Source organism: Eublepharis macularius, chromosome 5 (genome assembly GCF_028583425.1).
Source record: "Eublepharis macularius isolate TG4126 chromosome 5, MPM_Emac_v1.0, whole genome shotgun sequence".
NCBI classification, from domain to species: domain Eukaryota; kingdom Metazoa; phylum Chordata; class Lepidosauria; order Squamata; family Eublepharidae; genus Eublepharis; species Eublepharis macularius.
The window spans coordinates 98,033,566-98,060,587 of record NC_072794.1 but is presented as its reverse complement, the minus strand read 5'-3'; the positions used below and the strand labels follow the sequence as shown (position 1 = coordinate 98,060,587).

The window sequence follows — 27,022 nt, the reverse complement described above, 5'->3', positions numbered from 1 at the left end:
CCACCGGTACCTGTAAAAACTCAAGAGGTATAGTTAGGCAGAGCATACAGTTTCTTAACTGAGTTTGAGAACTGCTTGGGGGCTGCTGGCATAGCCCACTCCGCCTTCAGCTTTCTCTCAAAGAACTCAGGGAATGGAAAGACCTTGTCCTCTGATCTGGGGAAGAACTCTTTGTTCCCTCTGGGTCTAGCGTCAGAAGATTCTGCCCTGGATTCCTCCCCTTCCCCTTTAGGTGTTTCCCTGAGGTCTAAGGCTGTTAAAGTCTTTGACAGCAGGTATTGGTAATCCTCTGTCTGAAACAACCTGGTAGGCTGTTCTACCTTAGGGTCCTCTTCCTCCTCACCTTCCTCTGAGAGGAAGCCCCCATCGTCTGAGCCTTCACTAATGGAAGAGGTGTCTTCCGGCCAGCGTACTGAACTATCAGAGTGCATGCCCACAATCTTTTTGGCAGCCTTTGTTGGCCAGGGGTTGCTCGCTTCCAGACTGGTAGGGTTGTTTGCTGCCCGTCTGGGAAGTTGCTCAGAACTATAACATTGGGGCTCAGGCTGACACAATGAAAGCAATTGTTCTCTCACCGACCTCCCAATGGCCTCCAGGATTTCTGAGGACAGGGCGCTGTTAGAGTCACTTACAGTAGTCTCTCTTTCCATGCGGCTGGAGCTCTGGGTGCCAGGATCATCTTCGAGTTGGAATTCTCCTGCCGGGAGGTTGGCAGCCGCGTCGCTGCGTTCGCGCGGGAAAACTTCTGCCGAGGCCGAGTTTCCCGCCGGAAAAGAGCTCCGCCACGCCACAGCGCCCTCAGCCTACCGGATGGGGCGTGCAGCCTTCCCCTGGTCCCGCTTCGCTAGCCGGGGCCGTTTAGGGGGTCTGTCCTCAGTCATTGGTCTTTCTTGGCTGGACAACCGTGCAGGCTTTGTTTGCATGCTGGCGCCGCCTGAGCCTGTCGATAGTAGGACAGCTTCCTGGGCACGATCTGATGCCTTTTCCAAAAAACTGTCTTCAGAGTCTGATGACTCTCTGCAGGCCATGTCTCCTCCTTTAAATCTCTCCCTCAAGGGCAAGAAAAAAGGCAGAGAAGGAGGTAGAACAAAGAAAGGTGATTCTGAAGTATGAAGGTATAGATAGGGAAAAATTAGATTTGGATTTAGTTGGATTTAGCTAGAAAGGGAAAGTGAAAGTAAGTAGTTAGCAGAGCTAAGTCACTGTGATACTGCTCTCCCCGGAGGCAGGAAAGAACTGAGGACAGAGAGGGTGGTCCCACCTACTAGAGGAAGAGGAAGAATTTTCTACTTCCTGCCTCCCCGATAGGATGGTGGGAAACACCCAAGATGTCCTCCGCCTCAGAGGGAGAAATACCAGCTCCAGCAATAGCTGGATGTAGAACAAGACACTGTTTAACTTCCTACCCCAAGGAATAGGATTGGCAGGTGTCTGATTTTTACCTGGACAGTTTGGTATTTTCTTGGACTGTCTGGGGAAACTTTGAAGAAAATATCAGACATTTAAATGTCTGGTATTTTTGCACTGTGAGGAGGAGGAGCGGCTGAGACATGCAAGATGAGCAGTGATGGCAGCTGCAGCTGTGCCTGGGCGAGCAAGAACATTGGTGGGTTGCTACAGCTGCTGATATACCGAGTGGCTGGAGTCTCAGCATCTGGTAGGAGGGGAAAGCAAGTGCAGAGGAGAGTGGGGTTTGGGCTCAGGCTCTGCCTCCTCCCCCTCCCCCACCATGCTTCCACCCAATAGCCAATCTGCTGGAGGAGGGAACAAAAGCACAGGCCCTTGATGAGGAGAGCGGAGCTAGAGCTTCACATCCCTGACTTTATCCCCCTCCACTTCTGCCCAGCAGCCATTTGACTGCCCAGTCACCTCAGCCAGCATAGCATTCTCCATCTCAAGGCTGCAGTGCATTTACTCAAATTTCCCATGCAATCTCCTTACGTCTTGCAATCATTCTCCATTTCAAGTCAATGGCCAGAGCGAATGATGGAGCCTGCCTGAGGTGGAAAACTGACAGCAGTAGGATGGGAACAAATTTTGATATACTTCAACTATCACTTTCTGCCTTAAACTGATGCAGGAAAATTTAGGCAGGCTCACCCCACCACTACCAAATCTCAATATGGAAGAATGATTAAACGTTCAAAACACACACACACCCTTTCCTGAAGGCAGTTTCAGGCTCCCTTGGCAAAAAAGAGCATTTAAACTCTGTTGCCCTCTTCCACTGCATGCATTGCCAATGTCCCCACATTATTCTTGGGCTTGAGAGATGCAAAGGAAGTGGAAGATTGGGAGGGCCCAAGATCTGTCCTTGTTCCTCCCTCCCCAAGCAGTGAATCATGCAGCCAAGGAAAATGAGAAATGGAGCTTCAGGCGGCTGGGAAGGAAAGCATTTAAATAGAGAGGAGTTGTTTGCCGCAGGACATTGTATTGAATGAAGCTGTTGTTGAAAAGTTAGCCTGGAAGATGACCCCTAACTTGACACAGCCAATCTGGCCACCTGGATCCATGCCACGGTAACAGTGAAACTTGACTACTGTAATGCAGTGTATATAGGTCTCCCTTTTAAGCTTACTCAGGGAGTCCAGTTGGTGCAGAATGCTGCAGGTTGGTTATTATACTGGGAGCGAGGAGAATAATAAATATTACTCTCATTCTTCAGTCATTCCACTGGCTACCTATCAGTTACCGGGCTCAATTCCAGATACTGGCTGTTACATACAAAGCTCTTCATGGTCTTGGTCCAGCATATCTATGAGACTGTTTCTCTCCCTATGTCCTGCTATGGCAACTTCACTCATCTGAACAGGGCCTTCTGCAGGTGCCACCATGCAGACGGGCAAAATCAACAGTTACCTAGATATTTGCATTCTCCGTGATGGCTTTCTGCAAATGATGCAAAACTGAATTATGCAAGAGAGCATTTTTACTCAGGTAGGAGGGCTGTACTGTAAGGAAGTTATCTAAAAGGGATGCATCAGTAGAGAGATAGGGACCTCAGACTTTACTACTATGTGTTATTGCGTGCTATTTGTTGGTTTGGCTGTGATCCTACTGGGTAGTTCTATGTTGTTTAATGTATCAGTCTTAGAACTGCTTATGCTCTTTCAGCATTTCAACTCTGTATTGGATTTCTGCTGGTTTTAAATCTTTGCAAATTTGCATTTACAGATCCTATTGTATTGTTTATTGAAATGTCCTTGAAATTAACTATACTAACTCACACTATAATCTGCCTTGAGTCTCAGTAAGAAAAGCAGACTATAAGTAATGTAAATGAAAAATTAAATAAATGTCCTCCTAGGCCACCTTTTGATACAGATGTATTGCCACACCATGATGAGATAAGAAAAGTATGGAAGAGAGGAGGAGACAAATCTACTCTTGAAAGATCATACCTTGGAAATCTAGTTGGCGTTTAAAGTGCTATTGTACCTGGATCTTGCTCTTCAACTACAGACCAACACCGTTACCCACCTGAAACTACAAGACAACTGTAATCCTTTAACCATTGTTAAAAGATGAAGAAACATTATGTCTGCACAGGGCCTACAGTTCTTGGCCACTGATGTCTGCTTTTTGCTCAAGCATAAAATGTGTGTATTTATGAATGCAGAACTTAAATGGTTTAGAACAGAATTCTAGATTCCCTCCTCCATCCAACACTGAACTCACTGCTTACCTGTCCAGCTTCACTCTTCCAAGTACCCAATCCTACAAGAGGAATCTTTTGCCCAGTGTGAAGCAAAGCATAGTTGGACTCAGAAGACATCTTTACCTAAAGCAAATACAATATAAAATTAAGTAGGATACTGCTGTGTATCATAGAACAGATATTACAATACTGCTTGCATTTGTTATTTATGCTAGTATCATGCCACTGAATTTGAGAGTTTAATACATGTATAAAAATGTGAAAGAACTGTTCAATTAGTATTACTAGTAAACTGTGTAATCCGCCTTGAGTCTCAATGAGAAAGGCAGACTATAAATAGTGTAAATAAATAAAATAGCATTAGTATTCAGTTATGATATTCATGTGATAATTATGTTAATTTGTGCAGACAACCTCTTGAATTCTGGAAACATTCCACTCACGTACTACTCCTACTTGGAAACTTGATCTCTTGAGTTGACACAATTTGCAAAAAGAATCCATCCATACGCAAATTTTAATTTTAAGGTTATTCTTCCAACCTATGCTTGCAACCTGGTGTTTTGGTCAAGTATTACCAGTCCTATTGTACAGATCTTTAAAAAGTGGCTATATTTTTAAAGCCTGCTCCTAGGTTTCTTTAGGGATAATGGTGGTGATTGTTTTGCTTTTTAAAAAAGGTATTAGTCCTATGTCAAACACAACTCCTTAATGATTTTAGGGTACCAGGCAACAGTCACCTCATACAGTCTACCTATTTGTTACACTGTACCAAATAGGTGCACTGTACCAAACAGGTACAGTGTACTGAAAAAGCTCATCCCCTCATATTAATGCCTCTGTACCCTGCCCTCTCACCCTGCAAGAAAAACAATTTCTGCATATGGTATACTATAGAGGGAAATTGTTACCATCTCATGGGGCTTTGGCCCAGCAAGTTTTTTTAAAGTGTTTATTTATTTAACAAAATTTATACCCTGCCTTTCTGTCCTCATAAGGGCCACAAAGGCAGTTAACAAATTTATTAAAACATACACAATAGAATCATATCTTAAAGACTATTAAACCCCACCAAAAACCACATCATTAAAACAATTAAAACCAGAGCTAAAATATATGCCAAAATATTAAAACAACAATAAAAACATTGGGCAGGAAGGAGAGATCACTGAGAAAATGCAAAATGAGACAAAAAAGTCTTTGCTAGTTTATAACATCTACAAACATTTTTGAGTTTAAGTGATTGGCTTTGATTTTTTTCCCCTTTCATTTCCCCAGTGTTTTTTCTTGTAATGCCGATTAGCTGTTAGAATTCTGGTTGGCTCCTGATTTAGCTGGTGATTAGCTGAGGGCAAGAAAAATTGGTCTTTTCAGTCTGTTTGGGACTTTCCTTTTTAGCTTTACCTCATCATGTTGCTATGCTGAACCACCTTGGCTTGAAGAAGACTACCACACTGTCAGATCAGTGAGAAAAAGAGCTTTTGGAGGTCAACCAGTGAAGCTATTCAGCCTTCTAAATTTTAGTTTGTTTTAAACAGCAACAGCTTGGTTATTTATTGTCTGTTGCCTGACTTCTTTGTTGAGTGTGTGTACTCCCCAAAAGACAAACTCAAGTGGGCTGGAGAACCAGAGCTTCACTGAAAGCAAAGTTCTCAAAAAAGTTTTACTGGGTCAAGCCCTGCTCCTCTCGGCTTCCTAGAATGGCCGTGTTCAGTGCTGGCAGCAGGAGATGAGGGCCCCTGATCCATACACTCCCCGACATTGTCACCTGCCTAATATCAGAAGGCAGGGGCACTCAAAACAGAGCCTCAGAAGATGACCACATTGGACAGGTAGGTTCGTAAGAGATTAGGCAGCCCCTCAGTATGCTGATCCCAAACCCTATAGGTACCAGCACCTTGAATTGCACCTGGAAACAGAGAGCCAGTGTAGACAGGCCAAGACTGGGGTGATATAGTCCCTACAACCACTCCAGTAAACATCCTGACTGTGACAGAAGCAGTTTTGGAATTAGAAGGGGAAAAGATCCACAGCGCTCATCAGTTAGTAAGAGAGCTACATTATGGATTAAATTCCCAATCTAAAAATGAAAAACAGGATAAACACCTTTCAAATGTGCCACAATGGTCTTAACAGCCTTTGGTAGCTCTGAAGGAGGAAAGCTTCTGTAACAGCTTATTCTTCCCAACTGCAAGACATTCCAAAACCAGACCATATTAAGAAGCATGAAAGGGGCAAAAGTTGGGATCTTCAGGCTTCAATTATCCCAGTCCCAAGGAAGATCACACATGGACAAAGTAAGGAAAAATACTTTTTCCTGAGATGCACAGAAAGGGTCCCAGGAGGAGGTGCTTCCATACCACAATTAGCTAGACTTTGTGGTTCATATTAGGGAACATGTGGAGAAGCTTTATAAATATATCTAAGGAAGTAAATCTGACATGCCAAGGTCCAAGATTGCCACATAATCCTGTCACAAGGCAGGAATAGTCTAAAGCTCATTGTTCTGTACTAAGTGCTTCATGCATCTTGAATATTCTCTGAACACTGCTTTTATAACTATGACTGTTAAAAATTAGCTCCTTATTGTCTCTTTTTCTTGCCAATTATGTAGCTACATATATAGTGCAAAACTTCAATAAAAACAAATATTTAAAAAAGAGATGGAGGGGAAAACTTCCTAAAATGGAGATTGTTTCACAATTTCAAAATAGAAGAGTCCAGTAGCACCTTTAAGACTAACCAACTTTATTGTAGCATACGCTTTCGATAATCACAGTTCTCTTCGTCAGATGCATGGAGGGTAAGAAGAAACTGGTCAGATATATAGGTGGAGAGGGGAGGGGGGAGTAGATGCAATCAGTAGCTTCTGATAATGAGATAGGTTTGCTTCTGATAATGAAATCAGTTACTTCTGATAATGAGATAACCATTCATAGTCCCTATTCAATCCAAGCCTGACTGAGTCAAATTTTCATACGAATTCCAATTCAGCAGCTTCCCGTTGGATTCTGTTTTTGAAAGGTTTCTATTGAACTACAGTGACCTTTAAGTCCTTGATGGAATGTACTGATAGATTGAAGTGTTCTCCCACTGATTTCTGGATGTTGCCGTTTTTAATGTCAGACTTGTGTCCCATTTATTCTTTTGCGCAGAGGTTGGCTGGTTTGTCCAATGTACAGAGCAGATGGACATTGTTGGCACGTGAGGGCATATATCATGTTGGAGGATGAGCAGCTTTAAGAGCCAGAGATAGTTTAGTTGGCGCCATTGGGTCCTGTAATTGTATTTCCTGGGTAGATATGAGGGCAGAGCTGGCATCTGGGTCTGTTGCAGATGGAATTCATATATAAATTTGACTCAGTCAGGCTTGGATTGAATAGGGACTATGAATGGTTCTCATTATCAGAAGTAACTGATTTCATTATCAGAAGCAAACTGATCCCATTATAAGAAGCTACTGATTGCATCTACTCCCCCCTCCCCTCTCCACCTATTTATCTGGCCAGTTTCTTCTTACCCTCCATGCATCTGACAAAGAGAACTATGATTCTCGAAAGCTTATGCTACAGTAAAGTTGGTTAGTCTTAAAGGTGCTACTGGACTCTTTTCTATTTTGCTACTACAGACTAACACGGCTAACTTCTCTGGATCTACTTCACAATTTCAGCAATCTACAGATGGGACTGAACAATCCTACCATGGCAAACCGCTTCTGCAGCTTTAACAGCAGCTAGATATACAGAAAGTAGCAGTACTCAATAATTCTAACCTCAGCATCAAAATGTTCACTGCTTACATTGACAGAGCCCTGGAAGCAAGCCAATCCTGTAAATCCTGGCTAGCTGACAATCTTAGTTCACTCTGTACACTACTGAGGAAGAGGTGATGTTGTGTGTTTATAGGATCACTGAAGGGAGGGGGGTTGTCTAGGGGGACAACAAATAAGTTGCCTTTAAATAAGAGGCACAGTTTAATTTTTACAGATTAGGAGAAACTGTTTTATTCAGAAAGAGAAAAACAATTCTGTGAGTTGGAGTTTAGAAAGGATCAAGCACAAGCAACTAAGCAATACCAGCTCCCCAAACTCAACCTTCTCCTCCCATAACCTGTACTTCAGTTTAAAGAGATTATAGGTATGTTCATTTCAGTGAGGAAATCTATAAAGAGGCAGGATGTATCTGCAGTCTGGTGCTTACATAACTGTAACCATCAATCATGTCCTGAAGAACTCAGACAACTGTAAGGCTCTTGGTCTTTGACCATTGCTTTGGCAAAGGCCCATTTCATACCAATCAACTCTCTGGAGCTATACTTGATTTTCATTCTTAAATTCATAACTAATAACCATTATACAAATCTTGTAGAATGCCAGAATCAACGAGCTTCTTTTTCTGTTCTCCTACCATATGTCATGACTTACTCTTGTATGCTCCATTTATATCAAGTGTAGTAATCATGTGACCCACTTTACAGTAAGTAGTAACTTAAACGATTATGCAACAATTCTGGATTTGTTTGCATTTTTTTAAAAACATGATGCCTAAAAAGGGGAGCATGTGTGTGCTAATAGTTCTCAAAATACTTAAGTCCTGCCAGTTATGTTCATTCTTCCTGTATTAACATACCAGAGTTTTCTCATTGTCAGAATATTAAATAAGTATTACAGAAAGCAGACAGTTACAGAAAACATTACTTTTCCCTATGCAATTTAGATGTCTTTTATAATACCAGCAGCAGTTTTTTAATTGTGGTTATAGTTTTTGTAATTTGTTAAGGAGGGGGTGGCGAGTGCTGTGGCTGTGCCCTGAGACTGCTCTGCAATGCAAATGGTTGTCAAGCTCCGAGCCCCCGGTACTCTTGCTTCACAGCCACTGCTCATTGGTGTGAGGTATGCACCTGTTGTTTGATTACAGCCAGGCCCCTACTGCAGTGATGCACAGCTCAAGCCTAAGCCCCAGACATAGGTATTTTCCACACAAGGACAGACTGATACAGTGCACCACAATGGGTCTTCCACATGGCAAATATGCCTTTCCCATTATATGTCTTCACCAAAAGGGTCTAAAGACTTACTATATTATAAAATTGGAATGTGACAATTTGATACACAGATTGCTATAATGTTGTGATGATATAACAATATTCAATTGCCAATTTAAAAAGAAAAAAAAACCCAATGTAGCTTCCAGGGAGAAAATCTGAGCACGAAGTTCTTAGCTAGAGTTAGCGCAAAGGAGGATGCAGCTTTATTGGAAACACAATAACATAAATTGCTCCTGGGAATTATTCTCAAGGTTGATGGATTTGTTGCTTAATAGCAGTGTGAGAACTGAGGAATGGCACAAACCAATTTATATTAAGAAATAATAAAGGTCTGGGGGAAAACACCAAAGATACCCGATTGACTTCAATGGTGCAATACCCACCGACATACAGAACCTTTTAATTTCACATGCAGCTGAATGTGGAAAAGAAATAACCAAGCTGTGCAAAAAGAGTTGAGTATAGAACCATATTTGCATATAGTCTAAAATCTAGCAGCCCCTCAATTAACTTTTAATGATGATGTCAGGATTCACTTCTCCATTCCTTCCAATAATTAGTGTGTAACCCACATTATCATTGTCTTACAGTTTAACCCCAAGGTATTTTCTCAGAACCTAGTGTTACTGAATTCAATAGGATTTACTCCCAGGTAAGTGTGCACAGGATTGTGGCCTTAAACGGGACAAAAAGGATTCACTTGGCTCTCTGTTTACTTACTATATTTGTTTTGGATGATTATTTTGATTATGGCAGAAGACGTTAATCAGAGGAGTGTCTTTCAATGTATTCCAAAAGTTGCTATGCTAGTTGCCTTGTGAAAGGAAATTGTACTTGCAGAAGTTCCAGCCTCTGTCTATTTCTGCAACTTCTGCTGAATAAGCTATTTAGCAGTGTCCCATAGAACAGCTTCCTATATTAAAATATAACCTAAACCAGACAATTAGAACAGGAAGAAAATTACACTTCCCTCTTCTAACATTAAATTCCTCATGTATTTGATTTTGTTAACGGGGAAAATATCTTCTGTCATAAGTCCTATAAGTAGAAAGCAATAGGGTGTCTTTACAGTACCTGTAAACAATACCTGTAACAATACCAATCCCTCTTTACAGGGATTGGTATTGTTTGGGGGGGGGGCGGATCTTCTCCATCTCATTGTAAAACCTGACTCCAATTAAAAAGTTCATTTGTCGGCCATGTTACCAAAAATTTTAGAATGCAGGAGTTGTTTGTAGAGATGAAGTTAGTGGACCTGCTAGTAAGCAATATAATTGGCCAGTTGGTCAGGTCACATCCACAGATTTGGCTTCAGTACCTACGTTTTTAAGCTTCATACTACATATTCCCAATACTATTTTATTTGTATTTGTAGCTTCTATATTTCTAAGGCTCAAAGGAAACTCACTATGTACCTGTGCAACTGAAACTATTCAGAAATGTCTCATTGAATTAAATCAGCCTTACTCTCTATAGTGAGATCCAACGTATATCTGCAGAGAAGGAAATTTAGCTGAATTCACTGGGACTTGCTAGGATTGCAATTTGAGTCTCATTATTGTTGCAAGATAAATTGCTGGAGCTAAAGCAGAGTTAGTGACTTGCTTCCTTGAGTAAGTGTGCAGAGGTCCAAGACTATCACTTTTGCCTTTGAGTTCTGTTGTCATAGTGTATTAAAAATTTACTCTGGGAAATGTACAGAATTAAACTCTTTGGAGGATAAACTAGCAGGGAAAAGAGCAATTATAAGCATTGACATTCAAAGATATAATACTTTCTCATATGATAACTTAGTCCGCCATAAAACGTTGAAGTGCATGACCCAGCCAAGTATTTAATCTAGTTCTGCAATTTAGATGAGATGCATTAGTCCTGAGTACAAAACTTTAATCCACGAGCAAGTTACTACATAATAAGTCATTTCATAACAACAGTTTCACCCTGCTTCAACTAATGAAAGTGCAAGTCCAGTACCCATTATTAATGATGGATCAGGATTACTCCCACAGCTGTAGAGCATAAGTAATATACTGCAAGAATACAAATGGAAGGAAAACAGAATATAGCATGTAGTCTTTGAAATACAAGCTATTTTTCCTTCATTTGTATTCTTGTATTCTGTTGAGAGAGTAATCCCGATCAAAACATCATTATGGTCTGAAGACCATTCTGTATGTATGCTTTGGTCTAGGCAGTGCCCCTAAAGTTATCTTTTATATTACATGGTTTACAAATGTTTATCATCTTACCTTTTATACCTTGATTGTATTTTACCGATAAGAAGTACAGGCTGTTTGTGACTTGGTCAATACCAGCTAATGAGTTTACGGTTTAGATTAGACTCAAAATCAGGACCCTTAACGCCTGAATCTCAAGCCATGAAGCCAAATTAATTCAAGTTATTTGTTTTTACGTCAGCCTTCATTTTCTCTGAGTGCAAGTAGATAAAAAAGAGGACTTGGAAAACCTGAGATCATATACTTGCTGCACCACAGACTTGAACTGACTTGAAAGATCACTACCTCTCAGCCTAAATTATCCATCTATAAAATGGGAACAATCATGTTTCTTCATAGGACAATATGGGTTCTTACTTTTACATGAGCAGGCATCAAACTGGGCTGGATGCCTTGCTAATATTTTTAAGGTTGGTCTACAGTAGAACAGCAGGATTTGAGTTCAGAGGCACCTTAGAGACCAACAAGATGTTCAGGGTATAAGCTTCCAAGAGTCAAAGCTCTCTTCTTCAAATACCAAGAAGAAGAAGAAGAAAAAGGGAGCTCTGTCTCTTGAGAGCTTATACCCTGAAAATCTTGTTAGTCTCTAAGGTGCCTCTGAACTCAAATCCTGCTGTAATATTTTTAAATATTTCCAAAATTAACCCAGTTTACATGCAATTAAAATCCCTGAGGTAGATGCAGACCAGGTTAAATTACAAGGGTGTATAACTACTATTAAGTTTAGCTTCTTTTGCAGCTCCTTTAATTTCAATGTTATTAAAAGGAGTAAATTTAACTTAAAAGCAATAATGCCATGATACCTTGAAGGCTAACAGTTTTATCATGGTATAAACCTTCATGAGTGTCTGACAAAATAAGCTATGTCTCATGGACGTTTATGCCATGATAAATATGTTAAGTCTTCAATATCACAAATCTATTATTTTTACTGCAACTGACTACATTTCAAAGGGAAAGCCATATTAAATATGCATAGACAATAAGGCTTGCTCATGCAAATCTTCAGGGACACTTCAAAATGCAATCTATTACTCCATACTCCTAATTAGACAATGGTTACTATTTACCACACAGTTTGTTGTAATTCCCCATGTACAGTTTTAATGTCTAATGCATGGGAGCTGGCAAGCAAAACCAGCCTTACCCATATAAATGTAGAATAAATATACATTCCCCACAGTTCATTCGTAGAGAACACCATTGCAATACTTTCATTTCAATATAAAGAAAGAATTGTACTCCATTCCCAATGTAAAGAACCCAATAATCTATTTTCATTGAAGATCAACTGGTCCCTCATTCATACAATTCACAAATATGACCAAGCATTTCTCAACTGTCACCTGTCAACATATTAATCAGTGTCAAGAGATTATAGGTAACAAGCATCTCCTTCAAAGTGGCAATTATGCTTATTCTGTAAAACATAACTGAGTACCTATAAATATATGCTCATATAATTTTCAATAAACGACCAATCAATTGTTATACTGAAGGAATCCATAGTTTCTCACAGTTACTGACAAAGTCCGATCTATGCAGAAGAAAATTCCAATTATTTCTATGGGGTTTGCATCCATAGGAACTAATCCCTACAGAAGTCCATGATGCTTATTTCCTAGACGTAGGATCGAGAAGCGCGTTTGAAGCCACTTTACAATTACAAAGTAACACCTGCCCAGAGCTTAATTATTATACACAATGCATTTAATCATTTTTCTTCTGCAGTTCTTGCTTCAGGATCCCATCCCCAGACCAACCAACTTTTACAACGAAATCAAATACACAAGAAAGAGCAGGACACGTCCTCTAAGTCAGTCTTCCTTTCTTCTCCACCCCCGACTAAGCAAAAACCTGGCTGACGAAAATCAAGTTCGGCAAGAAGGCGAATACTTTGCTTAGGAAATCCACATAAAATCACTCACCTCTTGCTCGGACTCCGTGTTTTCTTAGCAGAGTTCAAACTACAGATGCAACCCCTTCCTCCGACTTTAATATTTCCGTTTCCGGGTTTGATGTTTAACCGCTCACCCCTCCTCGCATTTTCCAGTCCACGTGGGTTTGGGGGAGTTAACAGTAACTGCCGTGTTTCCCCTATTTTGCAAACCTTTCCACCATGGAAAACTAGTGCCCATGGGTTTAAAAATGGCAGAAATTTTTATTGAGTGCAAGATTCAGGTCCAGTAGCACTTTAAAGACCAATTAGATTTCCAGGGAATGAGTTTCGAGAGTCAAAGCACCCTTAATTGGATTCTGAGAAATCTTGTTGGTCTTTAAGGTGCTGCTGGACCTGAATCTTGCTCTTCTACTGCAGATCAACAGGGCTACTCACCTGAAACTATCCTCATTGAACTCCATTTGCTTTTCTTTGGGGATTTTAGTAATTTACAACAGTCAATTCTTGTTCTGTAACCAAAAAGAACTTTTTAAATAATGTGAATGGTGAGTGTGTGACTACCTATAAAAGTGTTTTTAAACACCTTTCGGTTTAATACCATCAACCAGACACAAACTTGGATCCCAGCTACGTTTTCTACTTCCACTGTTTCCTCTGTCCTGCAATCCCAAACGCAGATAAAGGTCTACAGTTATACGGGAGAATTGGCAAAGCATCCCTCTCCCCCCACAATCTGCAGAAATTCTAAGCAGGAGCCAGCCCAAAGTTATGAGAAAATGAAGGATTCCAAACCAGATATTTTCCTTCAATGTTCTCTCCCCATATATTCCTTGGAGGACACTCCAATCAGGGGACAAATTGCTGTTGGTGGTCCCTGGCCCAAGGGAAGCCCGCCTAGCCTCAACTAGAGCCAGGGCCTTTTTGGTCCTGGCTCCCACCTGGTGGAAAGTTCTGTTTGCTGAAATCAGGGCCTTGCAGGACTTACTATCCTTCCTCCAGGCCTGCAAGACAGAGTTGTTCCGCCACAGGCATATGGCTGAGGCTGGGCCTCTGCCGCCCTGAAAAAAAAGGGGTGTATAAAATCTTAACCCTCCCTGTGAAGGCTGTCCACCATCCTGTTTTAAATGTGTATGGATTTTATTGTATTTTAATATGTTGATTTTATTGTATTTTGTATTTTAATATGTTGTTATCTGCCCTGAGCCCGCTCACGGGGAGGGCAGAACAGAAATTTGAAATAAATAAATAAATAACCACTTTACGCTATGATAAGCTGTATGGGGCAGGGGTGGGGGTATTTTCCAGAGCCTCTTTTGAAAAGCCATACCACTTTTTAGAAAAGACTTGGAGCTTATCAAGTCCCATGTGAAAATGGAAGCCCGGAATATCGCTCAGGATATAGTAGGGCTTGTGACTCAAAAAGAGCCCTCCAGAAGGATCAGGATTTGTCTATGTTAAAAGAAGGGGAGGAGTTAAGAGAAAGGCATCACCCAGAGAACCTTATGGCGGGCACAGGTCTTCAGAACCACTCATTTCTATGAGCAGATTTCCAGAAATGACTAGGGCCGCTCTAAATTCAAGCATCTTAGGTGTGAGTTTATAGCAGAACTGTATTTTTTTTTGTTTGCTTGTTTTTTTTAATAGAATTTTATTTAAAAGAAAAAAGAATTTAGTAAAGTAAGTGCATATTAAAGTAGAGTTGCCAGCCTCCAGGTAGTGGCTGGAGATCTCCTGGAATTACAACTGGTCTCCAGGCCACAGAGATCAGTTCACCTGGAGAAAATGGCTACTTTTGGGGGTAGACTCTATGGAATTATGCCATGTTAAGGTCCTTTCGCTCCCCAAACCCCACTTTCTCCAGGTTTCTCCAGGTTTCACACCCCAGATTTCCAGGAATTTCCCAACTGGGAGCTGGCAACTCTATATTAAAGAGATTATAAAGATTCTAAATTAAAACTGTAGAAGTGGCAGGGGATACCCATGGCTAGCAGCAGAATAGCCTACCACAGGGGCATGATGCTTTCAAAAGATAATGGGTACATGAGAAAGCATTATGGTATAATAATGCCATTAGAGGGAAGGGAGTGGGGAGGCCAGCCCACTAGCTAAAAATGGTACCCAAATCATCCACCACATAAAACAATTATTTCCTGCTCACATACTAACAGGAAGATATGCTTTCATGTTCTTCAAGAAGTCCATTTTACAACCTCATTCCATACTTTTAGCCACCTCCCCTAGATAGTCTAAACAGAAGGCTTTTCTAACTGTTGCTTTATTTTGAAAGCCACTGTTGTTTTATTATTTTGTTGTTTTATTTCGAAAACTGCCCCTTCTCTACAAAGCTTCCACACAGGGAGAGTTTCTGTTTCCTTTTTCCCATCCGTCCACCTCCCCTGGGCATTCATTATGGGGGTCCATACATATGGGAAGAAAGGGGGAGGGTTTCCCCATAATAAGTTGTTTTTTGGTAAGTCTTTGAGCATCCTCCTGTGTCTCCACAGTGGAAGTGTGTCATAGGCAGGAGTGGGAGGCTGCCTTGAGGCAGGAGGAGGAGAGAAGAGAACAAGGGATGGTGGCCAGTGGTGAGGAAGCAGAGGTGGAGGAGCATCCAGAGTCCACAGCAGAGGAGGCAGGGAAATACACTGGTCCATCCTTCTGTAATTTTTCCTCCCATTCCCCCCTCCACCCCTCAAGTGCCTATGCAGAAAGAGTCTTCTTTATTCTCCCCCGTGCTCCCCATATTATGGCAACGTTTAGACATTATACTGGTCAATAATCCCTTCCTAGCTTTCTTTGTATATCTGCTACAACCCTATGATGTGGGCCAAGTTGTGAGATTCTTGCTTTGCTATATTTCATCCCCACTTTGAGTGCATGCCCCTACCTCCCCTTTTGTTACCCTATGTTGGAGACCCTCCGCAGCATCCTTTTGAATTGTCTGTTGCCACTTTTTAAGTTATGGGTGCTCCCTTTTTCCCAGGGACAGTCAGGTCAGAAAAAGACGGCACAATGGCACATCCCTGTAGGACAGTGGTTGAGTGACCAATCTCAGTCCTGAGGTCTAGAGACTGCTTCCTAAAACAAGATGTTTACATTTATCTTTCTAAGGTCCTTAGGGGACATCGTCCTAGGAGCCCACTCTTCACCAGGAGGCAGCACCCCAGGCCTCTGCAGCATTGACAGAGGCGACTGTGGATTACATCTTCAAGACCATGGAGGCACTGGAAAAGAAATATTTGAGCACCTGAAAGTAACCTGCTGCTGTGACTGGGAGGGAAACATGGTGGACACCCTATAGTTGAGTACCAGAATAGCCTAGAACAGGGGTGGGCAATTGTTTTGGCTCGGGGGCCACTTTGTGGGAGCGGAGGTTAGCAGAGGGCCGCACCTTTTAAAATGATTGCATTCATTAATTAACTTTGCATTTCAGAAAAGGTATAAATTGTATCATACAAATCAATAAATATAAATTAAATAAAATAGTGGTAGTTTTATTCAATTTATTTATTGCGCTAATTTCATATCTATATCTCGGTTCAAGGTGGATTTTTCTGACTGTCTTGGCAGGCCACAAAAAACTGTGTAGCGGGACGCATGTGGCCCACGGGCCGCAATTTGCCCACCCCTGGCCTAGAACATCCTCTTTCCACAGTGAAGAAGACCAACGAGAGGCTCAGCACACTGGAGAGGAGATTCAGGAGGAAAACAAGGGAGTTAGAGGAGAAAGTGGCAACCCTTGAAAGGAAACTCAGCAATTTGAGGGAAGAGCTTTCAAGGGCACCTCACACTCCCCCCACAACAGAATCTTTCTCCTAAATTTGTAAATAATTATGTTAATAGTTTCTACAGCAATTGTAAAACATTCCTATATTTTTGAATATTTAAAATCACTTTTTGTATGAAAGGAAGAAATGTGTCTTTTGTTTAGATTTAGGGAAACATTTATTACTCTTCAGCAGAAAAAACTTTTATTTTTACTACCCATACACCAATTGGCACAACCAAATGGGGCTGACCAGCCACACTATGGGGAATATTGGATCCTTTTCCAGTCCACACAGGATCATTTGGGATGCACCCCCACCCCTGTTAGTAGCCTCTGGCTGTGTGGTACAAGTAGCCAGAGCTGCCTTTGCCACAAGAGTTTTGCACTTGTGTTTTCGAGGGACCATTCCTGTTAGCAGTCTCTGGCTGTGATGCATAGCCGCCAGTGCTGCCTTATCACATGAATTAGCAGCTTCTTTCAGTGATGGGTGGGGTCACTAGTGCTGCTTTCATACCATGTATTTGGGCCCTGTTGTTTGCCAACCATCAAATCTCTAAGACTCCAAGACTTAAGCACCCTGATGGCAGCAAGCGTGACTGTCATGTTCTGGTTTATAACTTCCTGGAACACCTGGTGGTACTGCCTGGCCTTCTCCAGTAGCTAATCATGGTGATATCTTTCCTCCTGTAGTGTTTCTCTGTGCCAGCAGTCCATCATCTCTCTCTCTCTCTCGTACACTAAGACATCATGTACTGTGCAACATCATGGAGTAAGAGCAGCAGCAAGATGGGTTTGGAAAAGCAAAGCAAAACAAAACCTAACCTACCTCCAGAATCATGAGGAGAGAGAGGGAAAGAGGGAGGAGTTCTTGGCTGTCCTGCAAGGGTTCTGCAGGAACAATTGCAGCAGTTTGGCCTGAAACGAACAAACAAAAAGAAATACTCATGATGACATGCTCACCCAGTAAATAAAGAATGCAACACACAAGGCTATCAGAGAATTGCCATTTGCAAAAAGCCAAAACAAAAGTTATACATTCAGAATGAACATGTTATGATGTTATGACACATAACTGTCGGAATATAGGTTGCAAGGTCTGACATTCAGTCATTATGGGATTAATGTGTTTACCCAGCTTTCTATTGTTTTTATTGACCTGGAAGGGATACCTGGCAAAGAGCCAATAGCCTTATCTAATTCAAAGCCCAGGAAACTGAGAAACTGCTATTGGCTAATAGGTCATGTGATTTCCTCTCTAAAGGTCAAGAAAAAGCACAGAACCTCCATTACTCATGCTGTCTAAGTTTGTACTCCATAGAGTCAAGATGTAGGGAATAGATTTCTTTGTTTTTGTTAGAATCCCATGTACCTTTTTCCTTTAGAGTAAATGTTTTCTTAAAAGCAAACAAGCATCTGACTGTATTGATCAAGATCCATTGCAACTCTGAAATTTAAAACTATTTCTAACCCACTTTTTCCCGACAATGACATTATGAGAGTTTGAAAAAAAAAGTTGCCCACTCTCTCTGCCCCTCAGCTCTGAGATCCTTGTCTCATCCAGACAATCCCCATCTTTGGCAATGGTCTCAACAGAACTGGGGAGATTCTCTGACCTCTTGGAAAGCACAGAAAGAGAATACCTTAGTATCCAAGCAGAAGAGATCATTCCAAGCAATTATCTTTGCACTGTGACTAGGGGCAATGTTCCAATGTAAGCAAATCATTTGATTTTTAAGTTTACTGAACCTAATCTCAACAAATTAATCACACAACACAGATTGCCAGCTATTCATGAGAAAATGGAAACAGACAGATCATACACAGCCACAGACCAGCAATCAGGCAATGCTTACCAGGACTGGGTGTGGATCAGTGAATGTTTCTTGAGTTAATAGTCGTGGGGAAAAAATTCCAATGAACCCAACATTAACTTTCACTTCCTGCCCACATCCCACTGCCACTATTTGAATCTCAAGGCTTCTTGTAAGTCTTCTGGGCTTCATGCTCGCATCACCCCATAAAATGTTGTACAGTTGCCAGTAGTAGTGACAAGTTGGAAGGGAATTTCCAGATCTGTTGTTGTGCACTACCGCCCACTTATATTCCTGCTGCATTGCTTTCATTTTGGTCCAGCATTCCTGGGCTGTCCCCTGATAGCCCTGGCTAGCCATTTGTTGAGGTGGCCAGTGCCTCCTGCACCTTCTCATCATCTCAAAATTCAAGGAGATCCAAAGTCTCTTTCTCATGGCCCCCAGCAGTCTTTTGCCAGCAGATGTAGCAACACAGTAAGGCAAACTGTTTGAATCAATAATGACTCTGCTCTGAAAAGGCTAAAAAGGAAATGGTGCTGCTCTTCACCTTGCAGAAAACAGTTCAAAGTTGATGTCCTGAACTAAGGTGCTGTGATTGGCCATTTCAGATCACAAGCTTAGCTGCTGGGCCGGTGATTCACCAGTGGGCGATCCTCAGGTGAACACTCGTACCCAGCTGTAGCTATGCAAAGGGAGGGAGAGCTGAAAGCAAAACCAAAATGACACCACAGAACACCGACAGCAAAACCAAAACGGCACATCCAGTGCTCTTTCTTGCATATTAACCCCAAACCCACCAAAGCAGCATAAATACTTCTTCCTCAACAAAACTAAGCACCCCTGTCATTATGACGCTATAACATCATTGTGATTGAGTGTTTAAAAATGGGGGGAAGCACCCACAATCCACACTACAGCCAGGACCCTAGCATTATCAACCCACTTCAAGAAATATGCCATTATAAAAGGAACATTCACAACAGGGATGACAGTAGAGAAAAACTTGGGGATGTGACTGTCTTTACAATGTAATCGTGTTATAACATCATTAATTTTCCTTTATTTTTTTTTAAAAAGTCTGTTTTGCAAAAGGAGGAGGAGGAGAGGAGGGTGGAGTGGAAAGAGGGAAGTGGGGAAGAAGGGGAAGATGGAGAGACCAATCAGTGGGAAATGGGCCTCAAAGGGAGCGGGGAGAGGGCAGGACAAGGGTAGACAAAAAAATATGCCAAGAGGAAAATTTTGCACGGTCTAGAAAGCTGACTCAAAACCACATTGAGGAACACATCAGAGAAAAAGCACAGGTAGAAAAATCAAAGAGAACTCTTCAATTGCAGCACTGAAATCTTAAGAGGCAGTTAACCATCCAGAATTTGGAAGAAACCAAAACCAAAGAAATATGGGGCCAGAAGGAGCAAAAATCACCCCTGAAATTAACAGCCCTGCAAAAATGGTCATTATCTAAGTACCTGTTGGAATTAACAGCCCAGTAGTATGCACATCCATGCCACTTGAATTGCCAAGATATAGAGATAGACTCAAAGAGATGGAGATAGACTCAAAGCTTGTGCTCCAGGGCATTCCCATTATAATGGCTACTGCAATATAGCTGGAGGGTTCAGAGATGTGTGCTTCATGACCTTCAAGGCAAAACAGGCATTTAAAGAAGCAAACTTTCAGTAGGAGAGGACCAAGGTACAATGAGATCCTTTAGCAGTTCTGAAGAGCACATTAGAAGCTATCCTGAAACCCAGGCTTGGGCCACACTCAGTTCTTGGAAGGGGGACCACCAAAGAAGATTGGGGTTCTATGCAGAGGAAGGCAATGGCTGAAGGGTTTGCCATGAGTCAGTTGTGACTCAACAGTACATTTTTCTTCTTTTTGAAATTGCCAGGGTACAAGGAAAACCTCAAATTTATGTTTCAAGGCTTCCCCAGTATTCTGCCTCTCAAAGAGAACACAGGCCCTCTAAAAGTGCCATTTCATTTTGGAATCCTGTGATGATTGCCAAAGTACACACTTCAATGTATTTCAACTATCCTCAGGCAGCTGAGAGACACTTAGCCAAGGTTCTCGTAGCATCTGGATCCTCTATCAGACACCCCAAAAGAGCAAGCTAAGAGCCAAGCTAGATGTGCAGGTTTTTAAAGACCAAACTTGAGTCTCCTGCAGCTACACAGCACCTTTGAGGAAAAGCTGTTAAAAATAAAGGAAACACTAAAGGGCCTTACAGCCAAACTACAAGTGATGCCTGACACTAGTTGGACACTTGTCAGCTTCCCTCAAGTTTTGATGGGAAATGTAGACAGCTTGGCGGAATGTTGGACAAGTGACAGTTGAAAAGTCCATTGGACAGCAGTTGGAGAGTCAAGCTGCAAGACCAGGACGCCTACATTTCCCATCAAAACTTGAGGGAAGCTGACAAGTGTCCAACTAGTGTCAGGTGTCACTTGTAGTTTGTCTCTCAGAATGCCTCAGCGAGGGGAGGAAGGGCTTGCCCCTCCCCCCTCAAGCCCTTTCCCCACGTCAACATAGCAGGGGAGGGAGGTTTTCCCCGTTTTTTTCTGCTCCAAGTGGAGTATTCTGTGCACATGGGGCAGTAAAAATGGGGGAGGGGACTCCTTCCGTGCTATTGTGACATAGGGAAATGGCTTGAGGGGAGAGGGATGAGCCCCCCTCCCACACAGAGGCATTCTGAGGGCTCTCTCTTTTATTTTTTAACACCCATTTACTTTTTAACTGCTGTACGGCTGTGGGAACCCAGACCCAGCTCTTTAAAAACCTGCACATCTGGAGTAAATTTTGACAGACTATCTGAGCACTTAGGGATACTTCCAGCAAGTGTTTCAAGCCTAAATATTGATTTCATCAGACTGCTCATCAGATGCCACACAGACTGCAATTAAATCTGACAGGTCCTTCAAAAGGGGAGGGGCAATTCATCAACAGTATTCTATTGGATCTGATTTTGAGATCATCCAGCCCCTCTCAGCTCTGAAGTTCACTGGGTGTTACATTTAGATGAACTAACTATCAGCCTCACATGTAAGGTTGATCCTGGAGGAAAGATGCTCTGTCCATTTAACAGAGGTTTAATGGGATGTTACCTTCATGCCACGGAAAGCTTCAACGGCCCAGTTCCACACATTTAGCCTCCTATTAAAAGGACTGGTCATTTTTTTTTCTCCAAGCTGTTATCAACCCTACACAGTATTCTTGAGAGGATAAAATGGGAGAAGTATACATGCCTCCCTAAGCACTTTCATCAAAGGGCATGGGAAAAATATAATCCAATAAGATAATAAATATTTATAGGGGGTTAGTGTAATGCACTGATGCCTGCATAGGTTCTAAGATACATTAGGTTAAACAAAGAGGTCACTCCGGATTGTGTTTAGGTTTCCATAGGTGATATACACAAAGAAAGCCAGAATATAAATCTTCTAAATGAATTAATAAATATTAATAGGTTACACATTGCTATATTGTGTAGGAGTTTGATCCCAAGTGAAGCACCCTCTCAAGAGTCATACATCTGAACATGTCACCTGGATGAACTTTGAAATTAATTCTGCTGTTTGTTACTGATTAATGCATCTCTGCTTTGCTTTTTGCTCAGAACAGCATTTTACAGTGCTAAACGTCAACTTTGCTTCCAAATCCATTTAAAAGAAAGCTAAAACGTAAATGTGAAAAATAACAAAGTTAATACATCATGTGTAGTTACTTTTCCAAGGATTAAATGCAAAATTTTAGGGATTGTTTCTTATAGCATAATCTGTTATAGAATCCCTGTTGGATTAGACCATGGATGCAATTTTTCCAAGCATCTTTCCCCCAATCTTATGCATGCTTACTCAAAAGTAAGCCTTAGTTGGTTCAATGGGGCTTAATTCTTATTCATATGGGCCCACCAACTTTAGTGGGACTTATTTCTAAATAAACATACATAAGATTAAACTGCTATTATCTGCACATCAGTCCTATGGTCTTTCACTTATCCTCCTGGATTTTATAATCTCTAGATCATCATCTGAGAGTTATTAGTCTAATTAAATTTCTGGTTTAGAATTTTTTCCATAATACTTGCTGTTAAACCAGTATATGTTATCCAAGAATTAGCCTATTAAACAATGGACAAGTAAAACAACAATTGATGGTTCACTCAAGTGACCTTTGCAATACCTTGGAATAACCAACAAAGGAAATTAATTTCTTTCCCATGCTGCAAAAGTCAGACTGACCTACGTGAAATTCCTCTGAACAACAAATACAACAATCATATCTTGAATGTGAACATAAAACCATTAACTGAATTTCTCAATAGAAAATGCTTTGTTCTGTATAATGTCCACCCTCATAAAACTTTACTTTTACATCATAAAATTCTAACTATACCCCCTTCGGAGAGTGAGAAACTTTATGGCCCAATAAATTACTGTTGTACCAGATATAATTAATCACACAACACTTTTTCAGAGGTAGCGTATTAATACTTTAATCCTAATCTACATTCTGTTCAAGATGATGGAATTAAAAGTTCATTGATTGTATTTAAGCAACTGGCATAACTTTAGCTAAGGCGATAAAACACTGCTATTACTGAGTTTTAGATATGGCTTTTATCTGCATAGCAGTCATATGGTTGAAAGCAACAAGGATCACAAACTTTAAAATCAGCAATGAACACTGATTATATATTATGCTAGGACTCATAATTATGTAATTGTACTCCAAAATTAGTGATAGATTTGGACAAGGTACTTTGTAAGCACTATCTATTCCTTATTTGTTTCTGGTTGCTTTCACCCTTGACTAACATCATCTTTATCTTCTACTGAAGGTATTTAATTTGGTTTTGGTTGTTTTACAAGAAAGTTACTGTCACTGCATTAGGATGGAAATACTTGCTCACTCTTAAAGACAAGTGGGACTTGGAGGCAGGTGTTAATTGCCTCCAGAATTACTTTATTGTTCCGTCTTAATTATTGCCGCATTCATTTGGCCCAAATCTGGTAGTCCCAGGTATTAAAGCAAATCCCCATTTGGCCACACATGATTATTCCTGCAAGTACTTCTGTCTCTTGAGATCAAATTTAAGAAAAGATGTCCCACATAAATGTTTCACATGAAAAAGAAAAGTGGTGCAGAAAAATTGATGGAAAATCAACTGAGAGAATAGCTGACATGATAAGTAACAGAGATAATAAAATGATTAATTGTAAAACAAGGGAAAAATTAGGTTATCTAGTTAGCTGTATGTTAGTGAGAAATCAGTTTTATCACTACTTGTTGTAAATTCTCTTTTTTTGGTGGCTAACAAAAATAGTAGCGGGAGCCTGCTGACATTGCATTTTTGGATGATAAATAGGAACAAATAAACAATCAAGGTATATTTTCTCTGAAGTATTTATGTCTTCTGGTTCAAATACTATCTTGTTATATGTACATCTTCACACTTGTAATGATTCTTTGAACAGAAACTGCTGGATTTTGTGATGTGTGAACATCATGTTGGTGTCTGGAAAACAAACGATATGAACTTCTATGCTGTTTAAACATAGATGTTTGAGCCAGGGACAAATAATTAAAGAATATATACACAGGGCCGGCATGTCCATTGAGGCCGGTCTGGCAGCCGCCTCGAGCGCTGAGGCGCCGGAGGGGGTGCCAGGGGTGGGGGTGCATGATGCGGAGCTGGTGGTGGCAGCACTGGCAGCTGAACAGGAGGGCCGGGAAGCCACCCGCATGCCTCCCCGGCCGCCTGCTGCACCTGGCCCGCAGTTGCTGCAGCCTCCCAGCCCTCCCGCTCAGTTGCCCCGTGCTGCTGCCAGCACCTGCACACAGCTGCGGGCCAGGCACAGCCGGTGGCCGGGGTGGTGTGGGGCATGCTGCACAATGATGTCACACGCAGTGACATCATCATGCAGTCCGGGTGCACGCGTGTGTGTGTGGGGGGGTGGCAATAGCCCTGAAGCTGCCTCTGGTGCCAGAAACTCTGGCACCGGTCCTGTATATAAATGTACAGCAAGATCATAAACTGGAGTAATTGTCTCTATTCAGCTGTGCAGTACAAAAGCATTCCTATTTAGATGTAAGTCCACTGTGTTATTTGGGGCTTACTCCTAAATACATGAGGAGAGGATTACAACTTTATTGGTTCCTGTCCAACCAAAGTTACTCTTATTTCATTACCTTGGCTGTAATGTGAACCAATTGGAACAGGCAGCTGCTGCCCCAGCAGTGTTCCCAGCTCCTCTTGGCCTGGCAGGGCGAGGTGGCCACCAGTCCAGCTCACGCTGCCGTGTCTGGGCCAAGCCGCCAGTAACCAGAATCGGCTCCAGACAGATGGCGGCTCCCCAGCTCAGGTGCCCAAGTGCTGGAGCACAGGCAGAGCCCCTCGCCACTCCCTTACAGCTGCGGCCCCATCCCGCTGTTGCACTTCAGCCCAGCAGGGCAAGGCAGACGCTGGGCGAGATCACGCTGCCAGCTGGGCCAAGAGGAGCCAGGAGCTCTGCTGGGGCTGTGGCTGCTCATGCTCCTTCAGCTGCTGCCTCTGAGGTGCAGCAGCAGGACGGGGCCCAGCCAGCAGCATGAGCTCACCCCGCATCTGCCACACCTTGTCAGGCCAAGTGGAGCTGGGAGTGGGGCCCCATCCCGCCGCCACACCTTGGAGGCGGCCGCCAAGGGAGCGCAGGCAGCCGCCTAACCAACCTCACAGCTTTGTTATGAGGGTAAAATGATATGAATCACTTTGGATCCCCATTGAGCAGGAAAAGGTAGGGTATAAATGAAATGAAAATTTAAAAATTTCTAATTCCAGGCCACAATGAGCTATGGATTTTGTTGCTTACTGCATAATAACTCTGTGAGGTAAATTATTATTATTCTCACTATTTCTAATATACAGCACTTAGAGCTTGACTAGGACATTCAATAAATTAATAACCACAGCAGGATTTTGAACAATAATATAAAAACACTTTTCAATGCTCAGAATACTTTGGATATATCTCCTCAGTAATCTTGAAAGTTAGGCAGTATTATTTCTTCTGAACTGTGTGTGTGGTGGGGAGGCTTAGAGAAAAGTTTGCCTAAAACCATTTACAGTGCAATTCTAATCAGATTTACTCCAGTCTAAAACCACTGATTTCAATGGGCTTAGACTGGCATAACTCTGTTTAGGATTGCACTGTTAGTGAATATGTGGTGAAGATTAAATTTGAAAGTAAGACTTCCCCATTCACAGCAAACTATTTTAATGGCTACATTGCAGTAATTTCATGCATTAGTTTTGCACATCATAATTTCTTACAAACGGTGTAAAATAGGTTTTTATGGATTAAATGTGCTATTCTTGTTGCATTAATACAGAAGGTAATGGATGTGTGCATTTCTTAACTCAGACCCACTTAGGGTTGCCAACAGCCTGGAGAAAAATTTCCTGTTCCTTTAATGGAGGCTTAATGTGACTTAATTTACCAGGTGATACTGTTAACCTCTGTGCCATGAAAAAGATTCACTTGCTCATCTGAACAAATTCAGCCTCTATTCAAAGGACAGGACATTTTTTTTCTGTTGGCAATCCTAGGCCCATTTGTGCCCTAATTGTGATATATTCATTTTCTTTTTCATGCAGATAGGCGTCTTTTAGTCATGTGTTTTAGAGGGTGTGGAAGGAAATGGGTGAAATATATTCCAGTTTGCTGTATTTTTGCTTTTGTTCTTTATCTGGCTGTTGCCACCCCACATCCAAGAACTTTATGTAATTGTTCTAATCCATCTAGATCTTATTTTAATTCCACAAGATGCAAACTGCTTTTAGCTAATCTAGAGGATTTTGTTTTTGTAAGAAACACAGGACCCATGGAATCCCAACTAGTGCTTGTAAAGGAGGTGGGATCTACTTCAGACAAAGAACCTCCGTTAACAATTCTTCCCTAATTCATCTTGCAGAGTTGTCATGTGGATAAAATGGAGAAAGAATGTTGTACCTTGGCTCAAGCTCCTTGATGGACGAGGCAGATAAAAATGCAATAGTTCAATTTTACATGGGATTGCAACCTGAGGGTGTCAGAAACCATGAGAACAATAGTGTTTTCAACAGAGAAACTACGGAATGGGAAGAACCTTCCTACGAAGTCAATCATGAAACAGAGTAGATGATTTTTAAAAAATGGACATGTGTTGGAAATATATATTTTATTATTTATTCATGTCATTTATAGTCCACCTTTCTCACTGAAACTCAAGGTGGATTACACAGTAGGAGATTAGTACAATCAGTAACAAGTACATTTCCATACAGTATCAATGACATTTCCATAAACAATGCCATAGATACAAGTTTTAAAAGATATTGCATTAACAAGAATCCAAAACAAAGTAGAAGAAATACTAAAACAGAACATAATCAATTCTAGGACTGACATTAAACAACATAAAACACAGGTAGTACATGGGAGTACATATTTAAAGCAACTGATAATATGTAAGGCAACATAATGGTGAAGTCTACGGTCCTTAACTCGTTAGTGAAGCATCTGAGATCCCATTCCTACAATACAGCCCTTCCATTTGAGTAAAAAGCCTTTTTGAATAATT

General features: G+C 41.4%; 1 protein-coding gene across 1 annotated transcript in view; it reads right to left on the bottom strand.

Moving 5' to 3' along the window:
- Positions 1–12,954, bottom strand: part of AKR1A1 (aldo-keto reductase family 1 member A1) — a 40,869-nt gene extending 27,915 nt beyond the window's left edge. Inside the window, exons 1-2 of the mRNA XM_054979814.1 lie at positions 12,870–12,954; positions 3,686–3,781 (exon numbers count right to left, since the gene is read on the bottom strand). Of these exons, the coding sequence (XP_054835789.1) occupies positions 3,686–3,775 (90 nt within the window). The 5' untranslated portion in view covers positions 3,776–3,781; positions 12,870–12,954. The remainder of the gene's footprint in view (positions 1–3,685; positions 3,782–12,869) is intronic.
- Between the last annotated feature and the right edge of the window lie 14,068 nt (positions 12,955–27,022).